The following is a 14,189-nucleotide window of genomic DNA, read 5'->3' as shown; positions in this document are numbered from 1 at the left end:
AAAAATCGCCTCTCATCCTAGAAAGAAAAGATCTGCAAAATATGGTAAATCTTGGAGAGAAATCTAGGTCAAATCTGCTTCACCGCTATTCATGGCGGGCCGCGGCACTTCGGCCGGCGGTCGCCGGGCGTGGAACCGAAACTCTCTGACTCATTTGTGGCGGTCGCCACACTTCCTCCGGCGGTCGCTGGGCGTGACTTCGTTCCATGCACAAAATTTCCGAGGCGGACCGCCACAGAATGATGGTCGTCGGGCGCCGGCGGGCGCCAAAATTGTTGCGGTGGTTGCCGGTCGCCGCCTGAAACTCCAGATTTCCAGATTTCGCGTTTTGACTCCCTTTTTCAGCTCAAATATGCACATTTCTCACAAAACACGTAAAAATACCAAAATGTATAAAATATGCAAATAATGGACATGTAGTGCGACTTAGACATTAAAAACGGATCAAATAATGGCCTTAAAATAGTGCAAATCTGAGCGTATCAGTGGCTTGCCGTACTTGTCTTCCCATCAATCTGAATATCCAATTAGTTCAAAGCATGAGTGTTTTGTGTGTCTTTTCTGATTGCATTATGAACACCCCAATTTTGACTTGTCTTCTTCATCATTCCGCCGATTTCTGCTGTTGCCGCCGCCGCAACCGCTACCATTGTCACCTCGACCGCCACCCCGAGAGCCGTCGGTCGGGTTTGCCACCCTTGGATGGCGAGACCGGTTCCGATTCCATCCGTTGTAACTGCTCCACCATTGTTCCCCTGCTGTAATACTTGGATACGCGTCTCCTCCTACTGAATCAAGTTGTACGCGTAGTCAATGGAGGGAAGTGGATCCATTTTGTGTAGCTCCCTCTTGGTTGTTTCATATTTGCTGTCAATTGTATAGAGAAATTGACATACTCTCTAATCTTGTATGAATTTGTCATGAATCTCCATATCGTCTGGATATTTCATTGGGTTCTTCTGGTTCTTCTGTTTTTGGTCAATTGAAATCATATCTCTCCCAACCGACCCCATATATCTTCTAACGAACTGCTTCCTTGTCTCAATGTGGGTTGCTTTAAATTGGAGATCATACACCTGGATTTTATCTCCTCAGTTCCCATACGTGACCGCCAAAACATCCAAGATATGCTTGGCTGTCAGATGTTGTGACACCCGACTGACTAATCGAGATTCGATGTTCTAAATCAGCCATTTAAACACACAATGGTCGACTTGTTGCCACTGTGAGAAGGCTGGATCGCTACGTGGTGGGAGAGGAGGTACTCCGGTGACGTGAGAGGCCATTCCCTAACCACTTATCTAAGTCTTCATAAGCACAGACCATAGGCCGTAATTTTCTCCATTCAATTTATTTCCACCGATTTTGAGGGGTTGCATATCAATTATATATGACACGGCAACAGTTTCTGTTGTATTTGAGGAGGGTTGGTTCATCGCAAAACTATTGCGCATAAAATTGGCAAATTGCCGGGCAAATTCGTCTGCCATGGACTGATTTGTAAGATCTGTTATTTGGTGGTCTTTTGACATTTTGGCTTGTTGGTACCGGTACAAGGAAAGAAAAAATTAGAAAGGAAAGAAACAGGAAAGGGCCGGGAAAGGTATCAAGGACGATGATGATACATATTCTGAGTCCAAACTCGCTCTGATAATATGTTACATGGTATAGACATCATATTTAGAGAAGAAAGCAATAGGAATATATGAATTGTATTGAATCGAATAAGTGAAAGATACCCAACACCCATGTAGTTATAGAAATGTTAGGAGACTCTTGAGGTACTACAATATACATGTTCCTTAGAACTACTAATGTTGGAACTAGGCATTATTCAATGTCTAGTTCTTGACACTCTAATAATCCTTGGAAACCAAATATTCCTCTTCTCAACATCGCCAGCATCGGGTGTGGATACACGGGTCGCGTACCGAGACACCTGTCTTGATGGCTGGATGGGTATAGAGATGGGGGGATTTTGGGGAAATCGGGTGCAAGTACCCCTTTCGTCTTACCTACATGAATTGAAGTCACTCACAGTAGATGCGGCTAAGGAAATTAATTTTGGATATAATAATTTTTTTCTATATTTTCCGTTTCATTCAGTAATTCGCCAGGCTCAAACTCTTTTGTCTATGAATGCAATAGACGGTGCACACTTTTATTATATAAAGTGGTGAAATAAGCAAAATTAATACTCCCTCTTAGGCTTGTCAAAATGGATATCGGGTATTGGGTACCCGATAACCAAACCCGAAAAAGTTGGGTAATTGGATACCCGATACCCAATTTTTTGGGTTTCGGATTGGGATCGGGTAGTGCGATTTTTGGATTGTCGGGTATCGGGTTACCCGATATCCAATCGGGTATACCCGAATTACCCGATTTTTTTTAATTTTTTTAATTTAATAAATTATGTACTTCGTTAATACTTTCCTATTATAAAACCAAGTCCACTGCGATTAATACGTGGAGGCATTATTGTGTATGTATGTGTTAATACTTGGCAACATTATTAAATTCTCAAATCTGGGACATATTTTGAATTTTCGATGGACTTCTTTTAATTATTAGTGTTAGTATTTATCTATAGAACTTATTAATTTTATTTTATGTGAGCTGATACATGATATGTTTTGGCAATGGTTTAATTTCAAATTCACATGAAAAGTAATTATCTTTAAGGATTAATATTGTTCAATTATTTTTTTTAGGATGAAATGCTCATTTTGTGTTTAGTATCATTTTTTTATACATGTTGTATAGTGTCATTTTTATACATGTTGTTTAGTGTCATCTTTTCTTTTAAATTCGAACTACTTCAAGTTTGTATTTCTAAAAGTTTGTAGTAAATTTTCTAAAAAAAATGAAAAATCCAAAATGGGGACGGGATACCCAATTTTTCGGGATTTGATACCCGAAATCAGTTTTGGATCGGGTATCGGGTATCAGTTTTTGTGAAATTTGGGATTGGGTACCCAAAGTTTTCGGATCGGGTATCCGCGGGTACCCATTGACAGGCCTACTCCCTTTGTTCCCTCATAGTTGAGGCAGAACTTTTCAGCATGGAGTTTAAAAATAAATGTTGAATGTGTTAAATTAATAGATAAAAAAGTAAAAAGTGAATAGAGTAGAGAGAGTAAAGTACGAGTGAGAAAACATATTACTACTATATATGGAAATGACTCAACTATTAGAGAACTTCCCAAAATAGAAAAATGACTCAACTATGAGGAAATGGAGGGAATGTCTGACTTTAGAAGTTCAGTTTTAAGTGGTGAAACAAGGTCATCAACATCTCAATTTACAAGTTCATTTTAAGTTGTGAAATAAGCACATCATTACCTTGATTTAGACCTTCAAATGGAATTAATGGAACGTGGGATCCCAAATGGAATTACTCCCTTCGTCTCATCGAAAAAATAACTCACTTTTATTTTTTGTTTGTCTCAATCAAAATGACTTATTACTAAAAGTGAAAATATACTTATCTCTACTTTATTTATTTTGTTACTATACTCTCTCTATTTAACACAAAAAATAAAAGTGTATAAAATCATGTGTGGCCCAAATAAAGTAATTTTTTGGGAGACAAGGGAGTATTAATTAGTAAAAAAAAATCATAGTCATTCTTATTCCTTTAATTACATTATTTGGTATTATACATACAGAATGCTATAGCTTATAATTTTATTTCGCGTGATAATGAAGACCTAAAAATTGAAATATATGATGAATGATTATAACCAAGAAATCCAAAGGTGCAAATCCTAATACCCAATACATTGCATACACCATTGAATCGTTACACGGTTTGGATAAGTTCGAAACCATTTAAAAGGCCCACGCACGTTGTATACGCGGAGCCTGAGGTATTCTCCGTGTCCTTTTGGTCATTACACACCCTTAATACCTGCAGTATAAATACCAACGCCTCTCACTCAATCTCTCTGCGCTAAAAATGAAGGACGATTATAACCCTCCGTCTCCCCCTTCCTTCAAACACAAGCTCAAGGAATCTCTCTGCTTCTCCTGCTGCTTCGGCCGCCGAAACAATAGCCACTTCTCCCTCCATCACACTCTGCCATCCCCGTCCGACGACAACCCCGAGGTGGTCTGGATCAAAGCTAAAGGACCGCACGACCACTCGCTATCGGAGATCAAGGACAAGTGCCGCACAATTCTAGGGCTTCCGGGGGCGAAGCATAAGAGGCAGGCCTCCGTGGAATTCCGCTACGATCCATTGAGTTACGCCATGAATTTCGAGGACGGATTTGATTGCGACGATGAGACGCCCTTGCGGAATTTCTCCGCCCGCTTGCCGCCGTCGCCCCCGGTGTCTTCCGCCCTTGGTTGAATCCGTTTGGCGTTAATGTTAAATAAAACGGAAAATGCCTGGGGTTGTTACGGTTTTGGCTGTAAATATACTAATTTCTTTAATTTTGTTATTTCTTGGAATTAACGACTTCGAATTAAATTGGTGAATTTCTTCTCAATATTTTAGATGAAAGAATCCTCTATTTGTTTTTGTTATATTTCATACTACGGCATTGTTAGAGATGTGTACGAGAGCATCCTCATTCCTAAATCCAAGCTTATCTAGGCTCCATTTATTAAATTACAGTATTCACAATTACAATAAAATGAAAAATACTAACTATTGAACAATTAAAAAAAAAAAACATTATCATATCAAAAATAAAAATCTACTTATTCCAATAATAAAATATTATAAATTCTATAAAATAAAAGTACATGTCATTAGTTATTGGTGCAGTAGGAATTGTATAAGTAGAGGTAAGAGAATCTTCAGTGCTACGGACTTCCCGTCGCCCTTCCCAAAAACACCTTATGTCACGTCATAAAGACTTCTCACCTTCCTGCTAGATCATAAGGACTTCCCACTGCACAATCCGGACTTCCCATCGCCCTTCCCGCAATAAAACAAATTCACAAATATGCAATTTACGTTAAGGAATTAAAATTTCGAGACGAATACGGACGGGAAAAATGCAACGATTTTATTTTTTTTAAAAGCATACATATTTAAAATAAAAAAAAAGTAAATGTTATGTCTTGAATCACTATAGTTTGCCACTAGCCGAACGGGGGTCTCGCTGTATATATAGAGTTTGCAACGAGTCGTATATATAGAGTTTAAAAAAACTGAAAAAATTGGGAAGTCCGCGTCGGACATCCGCACGCCCTTCCGCCGACGACCGCGCTCCTCCCGCGTCCTCACAGGACGTCCGCATCCGTCCCTCCACACCTTAATGGCGGACGTCCCGGGCGCCCTTCCCGGAAGCCTCTCCGATGTCCGATGGAAAGGGCGCCGCTGGAGATGCTCTAAAGTAATGCACTCCTAAATGCGGCAATTTAAAAGAAAGCAAATTTATTAACCCAGAAAATAAAAAAGATAAACACAAATGATTATCGCTATTATTAATAAAGCGAATTATCTAACATGTATTGCAAAATAAATTTAACTTGATTAAAAATAAATAAAGGTCAATATGTCAAAATTGAAAAAAAAATCAAAATATCCTCAATTGAAAATTAAATAGTGCGTGTATTTAAATATGATTAACTTAGGCCCAACAGCCCAATTATCAATTACTATTTGAAGCCCATTTAAATTCACTTTCAGTCATCGGCAACTTCTTCCCCAATTTTAATAGGGTAAACTGCCTCTAAAATCGTCAACTTTCACAAAAGGCTGGTATTTTCCGTGAACTTTAAAAGTTGCACGAAAAATCGCAAACTTTGCTCCCGTGTGCAAATTTCCCGAGTCGAGTATTCCGGCTATGTAGAGTGGTGACGTGTGTAATTGTCTGACGTGGATGATGATGTGGACGCTAATGTGTGCAATGACATGGAATTTAAATTTTATAAATTTAAAATCATATTTTAAAAAGCAAAATCCCCAAATTGCGTAAGTGTGGCTCTTCCCCGACAACAAAAAATTGACGCCGCGAGCTCTAACCCTAACATAGAATCATACGTGAAGCAGGTTTGAAATGAGTGATGAAGTAAGTGCAGTGTTCTACTCTGAGATCAATCACATGCTTCCACCCAACTCTTCAAGCTTTCCAGTAAATGACCCCTCTCACTCTCTCTCTACAATGCAGCTTTCTTCGCTCCCGTTTTCCCTATTTAAAAGCTCCGTAGCTGTCTCTGCGCTTTAATTCATCACCAAAATGTGGCAATTCATTGTAGCACCTGCGGCAGCAGCAGGATCTGGGATTTTAGCCAAGAAATTCATTACCCCCAAAATACCTAGATTCTGCTGAAACTAAATCTTCACCGCCACAAGATTTAGTCTTCGAATCAAATGATACACTCAAAGAAAGCACTAATCAAGAGAATGCAGACACCCTCGTCGACGAGGCTGCGATCTTCAGGTTTTCGAAATAAACCCAAAATCGAATCTGACTTTCAAAAAAGCTAACCTTGTTTTTATCGAAATTGTCTGGACGGTGATTTTCGGATGGTGATGTTCTCTCGCGGTGGTGATGTTCCCAGAGATCTCAGCGCGATTTTGGTGTTTAGGTGAAGATAGAAATTTTAATTTTTTTCTTCCATAAATACATATTGAGTTTTTTTAATAATTCGAAATAATATGAGTTTCTTTAATAATTTTTTTTAGAATAACACAAAACGTCGTTTTGTGTTCCGGCTGCCTAGTCATGCTTCCGGCTGCCACATAAGATAAGTTAATACCGGAAAATTTCAGGGTCGGGTCACTCGGGAAATTTGCACAACCCGGCAAAGTTTGCGATTTTTCGTGCAACTTTTAAAGTTCACGGGAAATACCAGCCTTTTGTGAAAGTTGACGATTTTGGAGGCAGTTTACCCATTTTAATATTAGGAAAATCAATTTTAACCCTATGCTTTTTATTTTTAAAAAAATTTCTATATGAGTTGGTAGAGATTCGTGTAGAAATTTCTATAATATTAGTAAACTTTGGCAGAGATTCGTGTGGAAGGACTTTGTCCCTCCAAAATACTCGTTCACGACATGGCAGGCCCTCAAGGGCCGACTACTGATGAGGGACAGACTTGGGTTCAAGAACATTGACCAGCGATGCCCACTTTGTTTGTCATACACGGAGTCCGTGGAACATCTATTCTTTAAGTGTGACAAAACGAGGGAGGTTTGGAGGGAAATCAAGACATGGCTGGGTTTGAGGAGAATTATCACGACCATACCGAGCGCTATTAAGTGGCAGTTATCCGAAAGGCGAGGAGTTTGGCACTTATCACTATGATCAACCTTATGTGGAGAGCTCGGAACGCACTTATCTTTGACCGGGCACCTTTTGAACCAAAGCACATCATTTTTGAGGTGAAGAGGATTACGTACTCTACGCTGTACTCTTTGTTCCCGCACGAGCTCGTTCAAGAGCATCTCGGAGTCTAGGGCTTACTCTTTTTCCTCTTGGGGAGTTTTTCCTATTGGGTTTTATCCCTAAGAGGTTTTAACGAGGCCCTACCTCTCTCCACTTGGAGGTAAATGGGGTGGGAGTGAGCGAAGAAACAAGCATCATATTTTTGGGGGACCACGAAGACACACGGTTTAAGAGATGGATAGTTGATATTGATTTACTTTGATGGAGCTAATGCAGCACTGTTTGTGGCTGATCTTCGTTGGATCGTGTACTAGTTAGGCATATTTTGATATATGTTGTACTCTCTATCTTGGGGTTTGCCCCCATAGTCACTTCCCCCCCCCCCCCCACCCTCCCCCCCCCCCATCGGCCCTCTAGCTTCGGCTAGTTGGCATGTTTCCCCCTCGGGTATGCCCGAGTTTGCTTGTACTTTATTTACGTTTTTTTAATTCCATTATTTATTCATCAAAAAAAAAAGTCAATTTGTCATTTTAATACGTTTCATAATAGTGAAGTCATTTCCCCTTTTAATAAAAGTCAACACATTTCTTTTCACTTACTTTACTCTCTCTTACTTTATTCTCTCTTAATCTTTCTACCTTTTTCATTGCCTACTTTAATCTTCTTTTACTTAACACAATTTTCTTAAATCACATGCTAAAAAGAAACGTCTCCACTACTATGAAACGGAGCTAGTATTATATAGACCTGTACCATTGAATTTTGAGATCCTCTTCTAGCTAAGTAAGATAACACATGTTCGGTAGCTAGACAAGAAATATGTGGAGGCGTTTCATGTTGGATATTTTAGTGTAATTGAGTAAACTTGATTGATCAATATTATCATAATGATACATCATATAAGTATGGAAGTGCGGAGTGCACGCTTATTTGAATTCATTATGATGGACGGGGGTCCGGGGGCAGCACCCTGGGGTAGCAGGGTCCAAGGGGTCCAAGGGGCAGAGCCCCCTGGCTGAGGTCCAACGAAGTTGCTGTATAAGAAATTCATCCGGAAATTTAATTTCTGAAAGTCTAAGGACTAATTTGCAATTTCGGAAACCTTTTGAAAATTAGTAATTTTCGGTTTTTTCCCCAACAGATGCACTGGTTCACATCAGCTGATGCACTGGTTCGTCTTCTTCAAAATCTGATCGATTCTTCTGGTTCTATTCTCTCTCGAATATCAACATATTATAGTTCTGAATCTTCTAAATTGTATCCAATCAAATATTTTGGTAGAACCACCGAAATTGATTTGATCTGAAAGTGATTTATCACGACTTTCAGATTATCCGTTTTTGTTCAATATTCTAAATCTCCCCAATAAAGATCAAATCAATCTGAAAATGTCGAACAAGGAAACGGTGAAGGAATGAACGAAAGGTTTCGCAAAGTTAGATAAATTTGCTGGCCAAGACTTCAGACGCTGGCAAAAGAAGATGCATTTCATGCTGACGAATCTCAAGGTCGTGTACGTTCTGAGTACTCCCATGCCTGAGGCTGTTGAAAATGAAACTCTGGAACAGACGAGGAGGCGGATGAAGTGGGAGAACGATAACTACATATGTCGTGGTCACATCTTAAACGGTATGTCTGATTCTCTTTTTGATGTGTATCAAAATGTTGAGTCTGCTAAGGAATTGTGGGATTCTCTCGAAGCCAAATATATAGCAGAAGATGCCTCTAGCAAGAAATTTCTTGTTGGTAACTTTATTAACTATAAAATGGTTGATTCGAGGCCTGTCATGGAACAATACAACGAGTTATTGAGGATATTGGGACAGTTTTCCCAATATGATATGAAAATGGATGAATCCATTTCTATCTCTAGTATTATTGATAAACTGCCACCTTCTTGGAAGGATTTTAAAAATAATCTGAAACACAAGAATGAGGAGTTGAACTTGGTCGAACTTGGAAGTGATTTCCAAATGGAACAGTTCATACGTGAAGCATTTTATGTGCAGGATGATGATCTTTCATGGTGGATTGATTCGGGTGCAACATGTCATGTATGCAAGGATCGTCAATGGTTCAAGGATTTTAAACCAATTGAAGATGGATCTTCTTTGAAGATGGGCAACGTTGCAACTGAACCAATCAAAGGAATAGGATCTGTTAGCCTAGTATTTACTTCTGGAAATTCCTTAGTGTTAGAAAACGTTGTATATGTACCTGGTATTCATAAGAATTTAGTTTCTGGCATTGTGTTGAATAATTGTGGTTATAAACAAGTGTTAGAAAGTGACAAATACATTCTGTCAATGCATGGTACTTTTATTGGATTCAGTTATCTATGTGGCATGTTTAGGTTGAATCTAGATGTTTCTTTTATTAATAATTCTGTTTGCATGACTTCTACTACTTTAAGTAATCATGCTAGTAAATCAGAATTGTGGCATGCTAGACTTGGACATGTACATTACAAGAGATTGAAAGAGATGTTGAAAATGAGTTTAATACCAGCTTTTGAGTTGAACAATGAAAAGTGTAAAACTTGCATGTTAAACTAAAATAACTAGACAACCTTTCAATAAGAATGTCAATAAAGTTACTAAGGTATTAGAATAGAACTTATACATAGTGATTTGTGTGATTTTCATTCGACTCCATCTCTTGGTAATAAAAAGTATGTAGTTACTTTTATTGATGATGCTACTGGATTTTGCTGTGTCTATTTATGCCATTCAAAAGATGAAGCTCTTGATAAATTTAAAATCTTTAAAGAAAGTGTAGAGCTTCATCATTGTGTGAAGATTAAAGTTCTTCGCACTGATAGGGGAGGTGAGTATTATGATCTAGCATATTTTGAATCTATTGGAATAATACATCAGACGACTGCTCCATATACACCACAACAAAATGGTGTAGCTAAAAGAAAGAATAGAACGTTGAAAGAAATGATTAATTCAATATTGTGCTATTCTGGCCTAAGTGAAGGATTTTGGGGTGAGGCTATGTTAACAGCATGTTATTTGTTGAATAGAGTTCCTAATAAAAGGAGCAAGATAACCCCTTATGAACTTTGGAATAAGAAACCACCAAAACTGAGTTATCTCAAAGTTTGGGGTTGTCGAGCTGTGGTAAGACTAACTGACCCTAAAATGATTACCATAGGTCACAGAGGTATAGATTGTGTGTTTCTTGGCTATCTGAAAATTCTGCTTGTTATAGGTTCTATGTTATAGAACCCAATGACTATGTATCCGTGCACTCTATTATTGAGTCAAGGGATGCTGATTTTGGCAATGAGGATAGATTCATGTCTATATCTAAACCAGGAGACATGATTGCAAGGTCTAGTAACTCTGGTGTAACTGAAAAAGTGATCGACACACCTCCTAATGCTAGGAGAAGTGGTAGAGCAAGAAAAGCTAAGTCTTTTGGAAATGATTTCCAATTGTACTTAATAGAAGGATCAAGAAATGAAATTAATTTTCAATACCAATATTGCTTTACTATTGGTGATGATCCAATGACCTACAAAGAAGCTATGGCTTCGAGGGATTCTGCATTTTGGAAAGAGGCAATCCAAGAGGAGATGGATTCTATAATCCAAAATGGTACTTGGAAACTGACTGATTTACCACATGGCTGTATAGCTTTGAATAGTAAATGGATCTTCAAAACAAAGATGAAGGTGGATGGAAGCATAGACAAATATAAAGCCAGATTGGTTATCCAAAGCTTTAGACAAAAGGAAGGAATTGACTATTTTGACACCTATGCTCCTGTTGCTAGGATTTCCACAATTAGATTATTGTTAGCACTTGTTGCTATACATAATCTTGTAATTCACCAAATGGATGTCAAGACTGTCTTCTTGAATGGTGAATTAAATGAAGAGATTTATATCAAACAACCAGAAGGCTTTGTCATGCCTGATAATGAACATAAGGTTTGTAAGTTGGTAAAATCTCTTTATGGACTAAAGCAAGCCCCCAAGCAATGGCATTAGAAGTTTGATGACGTGGTGTTGTCGAATGGTTTTGTATTAAACCAAGCAGACAAGTGTGTATATAGCAAGTTTGATGCTACCGGTAAAGGGGTTATCATTTGCCTATATGTGGATGACATGTTGATCTTTGGTACTGACCAAGATCAAGTTGTTAAAACAAAGGAATTTTTGTCATCTAAGTTTGAGATGAAAGACATGGGGAAGGCTGATGTGATTCTTGGAATTAAGATTACACATGGAGAACAAGAAATTTCCATTTCTCAATCACATTATATTGAGAAGGTGTTGGAAAAGTTTAACTTCAAAGATTGTTCTCCAGTTAAGACTTCTTTTGATCCTAGTGCAAAACTCGTGCCAAATAAAGGAGTTGCTGTGAATCAGCTTGAATATTCAAAGGCTATTAGATCACTAATGTATGCTATGATTAGTACTAGACCCGATATAGCCTTTGCAGTTGGGAAATTGAGTCGATATACTCATAATCCAAGTTTAATCCATTGGCAAGCAATGAATCGAGTATTTAAATACTTAAAAGGAACGATGGATTATATGTTGACTTATTTTGGATTTCCTTCTGTTCTTGAAGGTTATTCGGATGCAAGTTGGATTACCAATATGGAAGATCATTCTTCCACAAGTGGTTGGGTATTCCGTCTTGGAGGTGGTGCTATATGTTGGGGATCAAAGAAACAAACTTGTATCACGAATTCAACAATGGAATCGGAGTTTGTGGCATTAGCAGCAGCTGGTAAAGAGGCTGAATGGCTAAGAAATGTAATATATGAAATTCCATTGTGGCCTAAACCGATATCGCCTATATCTATCAGATGTGATAGTGCAACTACCTTGGCTAATGCATATAGTCAAGTGTATAATGGAACGTCAAGACACTTAGGTGTTAGACATAGCATGATTCGTGAACTTATTATGGATGATGTGATATCTGTGGAGTTTGTGAGAACTCATGATAACTTAGCCGATCATTTAACCAAAGGGTTAAGTAGAGATCTTGTGCACAAATCGGCTATAGGGATGGGATTAAAGTCCACTACAAGTCTCTGATATTAAGATACCCAATTCCCATTTAGTATGACACTAGATGCACAATTCAATGTGGAAGACTTAATATTTAGAGATTGGAACACATTTGAAAATCGTCCCAAGGTATGTCTTCGGACCTACAAGTTAAGGAGGTTGAATGTATATATTCTTAATAGTTCTTTTGAAAAATTGCAAATGTAGGTGCAAGAATAAAGGAGCCACCTATATAAGCATGAAGTTTAGCCGCTTCAAGAAGCTGGGACTTGGTTTCGACATGTTTATGAAGGATAAGGACATAGGCTAGTAAAATATAGTGTCAAGATAGAACATATTCGTATGTAAACTTTTGTGTACATTATCTTCGTGTATTCAATGTGAGTTCCCAGGGTTCAATCCTTAGAGACACCCGGGGTATTCGAATATTTGAAATGTGTAATGTACTAAGGTGGAATTCAATCGTTACGATATTTCATTTATGCAATAGTTTGAATGTTTGAGATGACTTGTTTTAGTTAATCAAAGATTACACTAAAATAGGGGAGGATTGTTGGATATTTTAGTGTAATTGGGTTAACTTGATTGATCAGTATTATCATAATGATACATCATATAAGTATGGAAGTGCGGAGTGCACGCTTATTTGAATTCATTATGATGGACGGGGGTCCGGGGGCAGCGCCCTCGGGTAGCGGGGTCCAAGGGGCGGCAGCCTCTGGCTGGGGTCCAACGAAGTTGTTGTATAAGAAATTCATCCGGAAATGTAATTTCTGAAAGTCTAAGGACTAATTTGCAATTTCGGAAACCTTTTGAAAATTAGTTATTTTCGGTTTTTTCCCCAACAGATGCACTGGTTCACATCAGCAGATGCACTGGTTCGTCTTCTTCAAAATCTGATCGATTCTTCTGGTTCTATTCTATCTCGAATATCAACATATTATAGTTTTGAATCTTCTGAATTGTATCCATCAAATATTTTGGTAGAACCACCGATTGATTTGATCTGAAAGTGATTTATCACGACTTTCAGATTATCCGTTTTTGTTCAATATTCTAAATCTCCCTAACATTTCATGCTCGAGTATTGTGAATGCAAATTATAAAGGCACATATGATAAGCAACTTGATGATGATTACAGCTTTTAGGACATGTACATGTCTCAATCATTGTACTCAGATTTATCGATGAACAACTAATTGCTCCATTTAGTGACAGATCCATGATTCATAAACGAAAGGGACGAAATATATATTAGTAGGTTGGTTTAGGGTGAAAATGACAAATTTTTTCAATTTTTAAGACGACGTCGGAGCAAACGGAGGGAGTGGACATGGTAATTTTACGTCTGGATAAGAGGAAATTAGTCGCACGGAGGAGGGGCCCAGATCCGCCGGTAATTCCATTATCAAAAACGAATAGTGAATTTATATTTTAATATCGGAATATATTAATATCTTCGATCCTATCAACGACGACTCCGACAACTTTTGCTGTTGTCAATTTTCCATCCCTTTATATAACATAAATATTAGACGAATCAAATATGATTATAAACAATGATGCTGGAACTGACATTGCTTAGTGACATCGATTTGCTCATTTCATTGGAAAGACAACTTAATTTTCTCCAAATTGATTCGCTGCCCCTCTCAGTTAATGCGCCAAACCATCCCAATTTAACTTGACCAATTCTTTTAGATATGTGATTTAAAAAATTAATATTAATATTAAAAAATTGTATTAAATGGGTTAAGTAAAGAAAAAATAAAATATGAAATATAAGAATGAGAGAGATATAGTA

General features: G+C 38.0%; 1 protein-coding gene across 1 annotated transcript; it reads left to right on the top strand.

The window, feature by feature from the left end:
* Positions 1-3,941: 3,941 nt before the first annotated feature.
* On the top strand, positions 3,942-4,496 carry LOC125193129 (uncharacterized). Its single transcript, XM_048090871.2, has one exon. The coding sequence runs from the start codon at positions 3,962-3,964 to the stop codon at positions 4,355-4,357; it is 396 nt and encodes a 131-aa protein (XP_047946828.2). The 5' UTR covers positions 3,942-3,961; the 3' UTR covers positions 4,358-4,496.
* The last annotated feature ends 9,693 nt before the right edge of the window (positions 4,497-14,189 follow it).

Source organism: Salvia hispanica, chromosome 4, assembly GCF_029641045.1.
Source record: "Salvia hispanica isolate PSC_SH4W2 chromosome 4, Shi_PSC_v1, whole genome shotgun sequence".
Taxonomy (NCBI): domain Eukaryota; kingdom Viridiplantae; phylum Streptophyta; class Magnoliopsida; order Lamiales; family Lamiaceae; genus Salvia; species Salvia hispanica.
The sequence above is the reverse complement of the archived record's forward strand: the minus strand, read 5'-3'. Positions and strand labels throughout refer to the sequence as shown.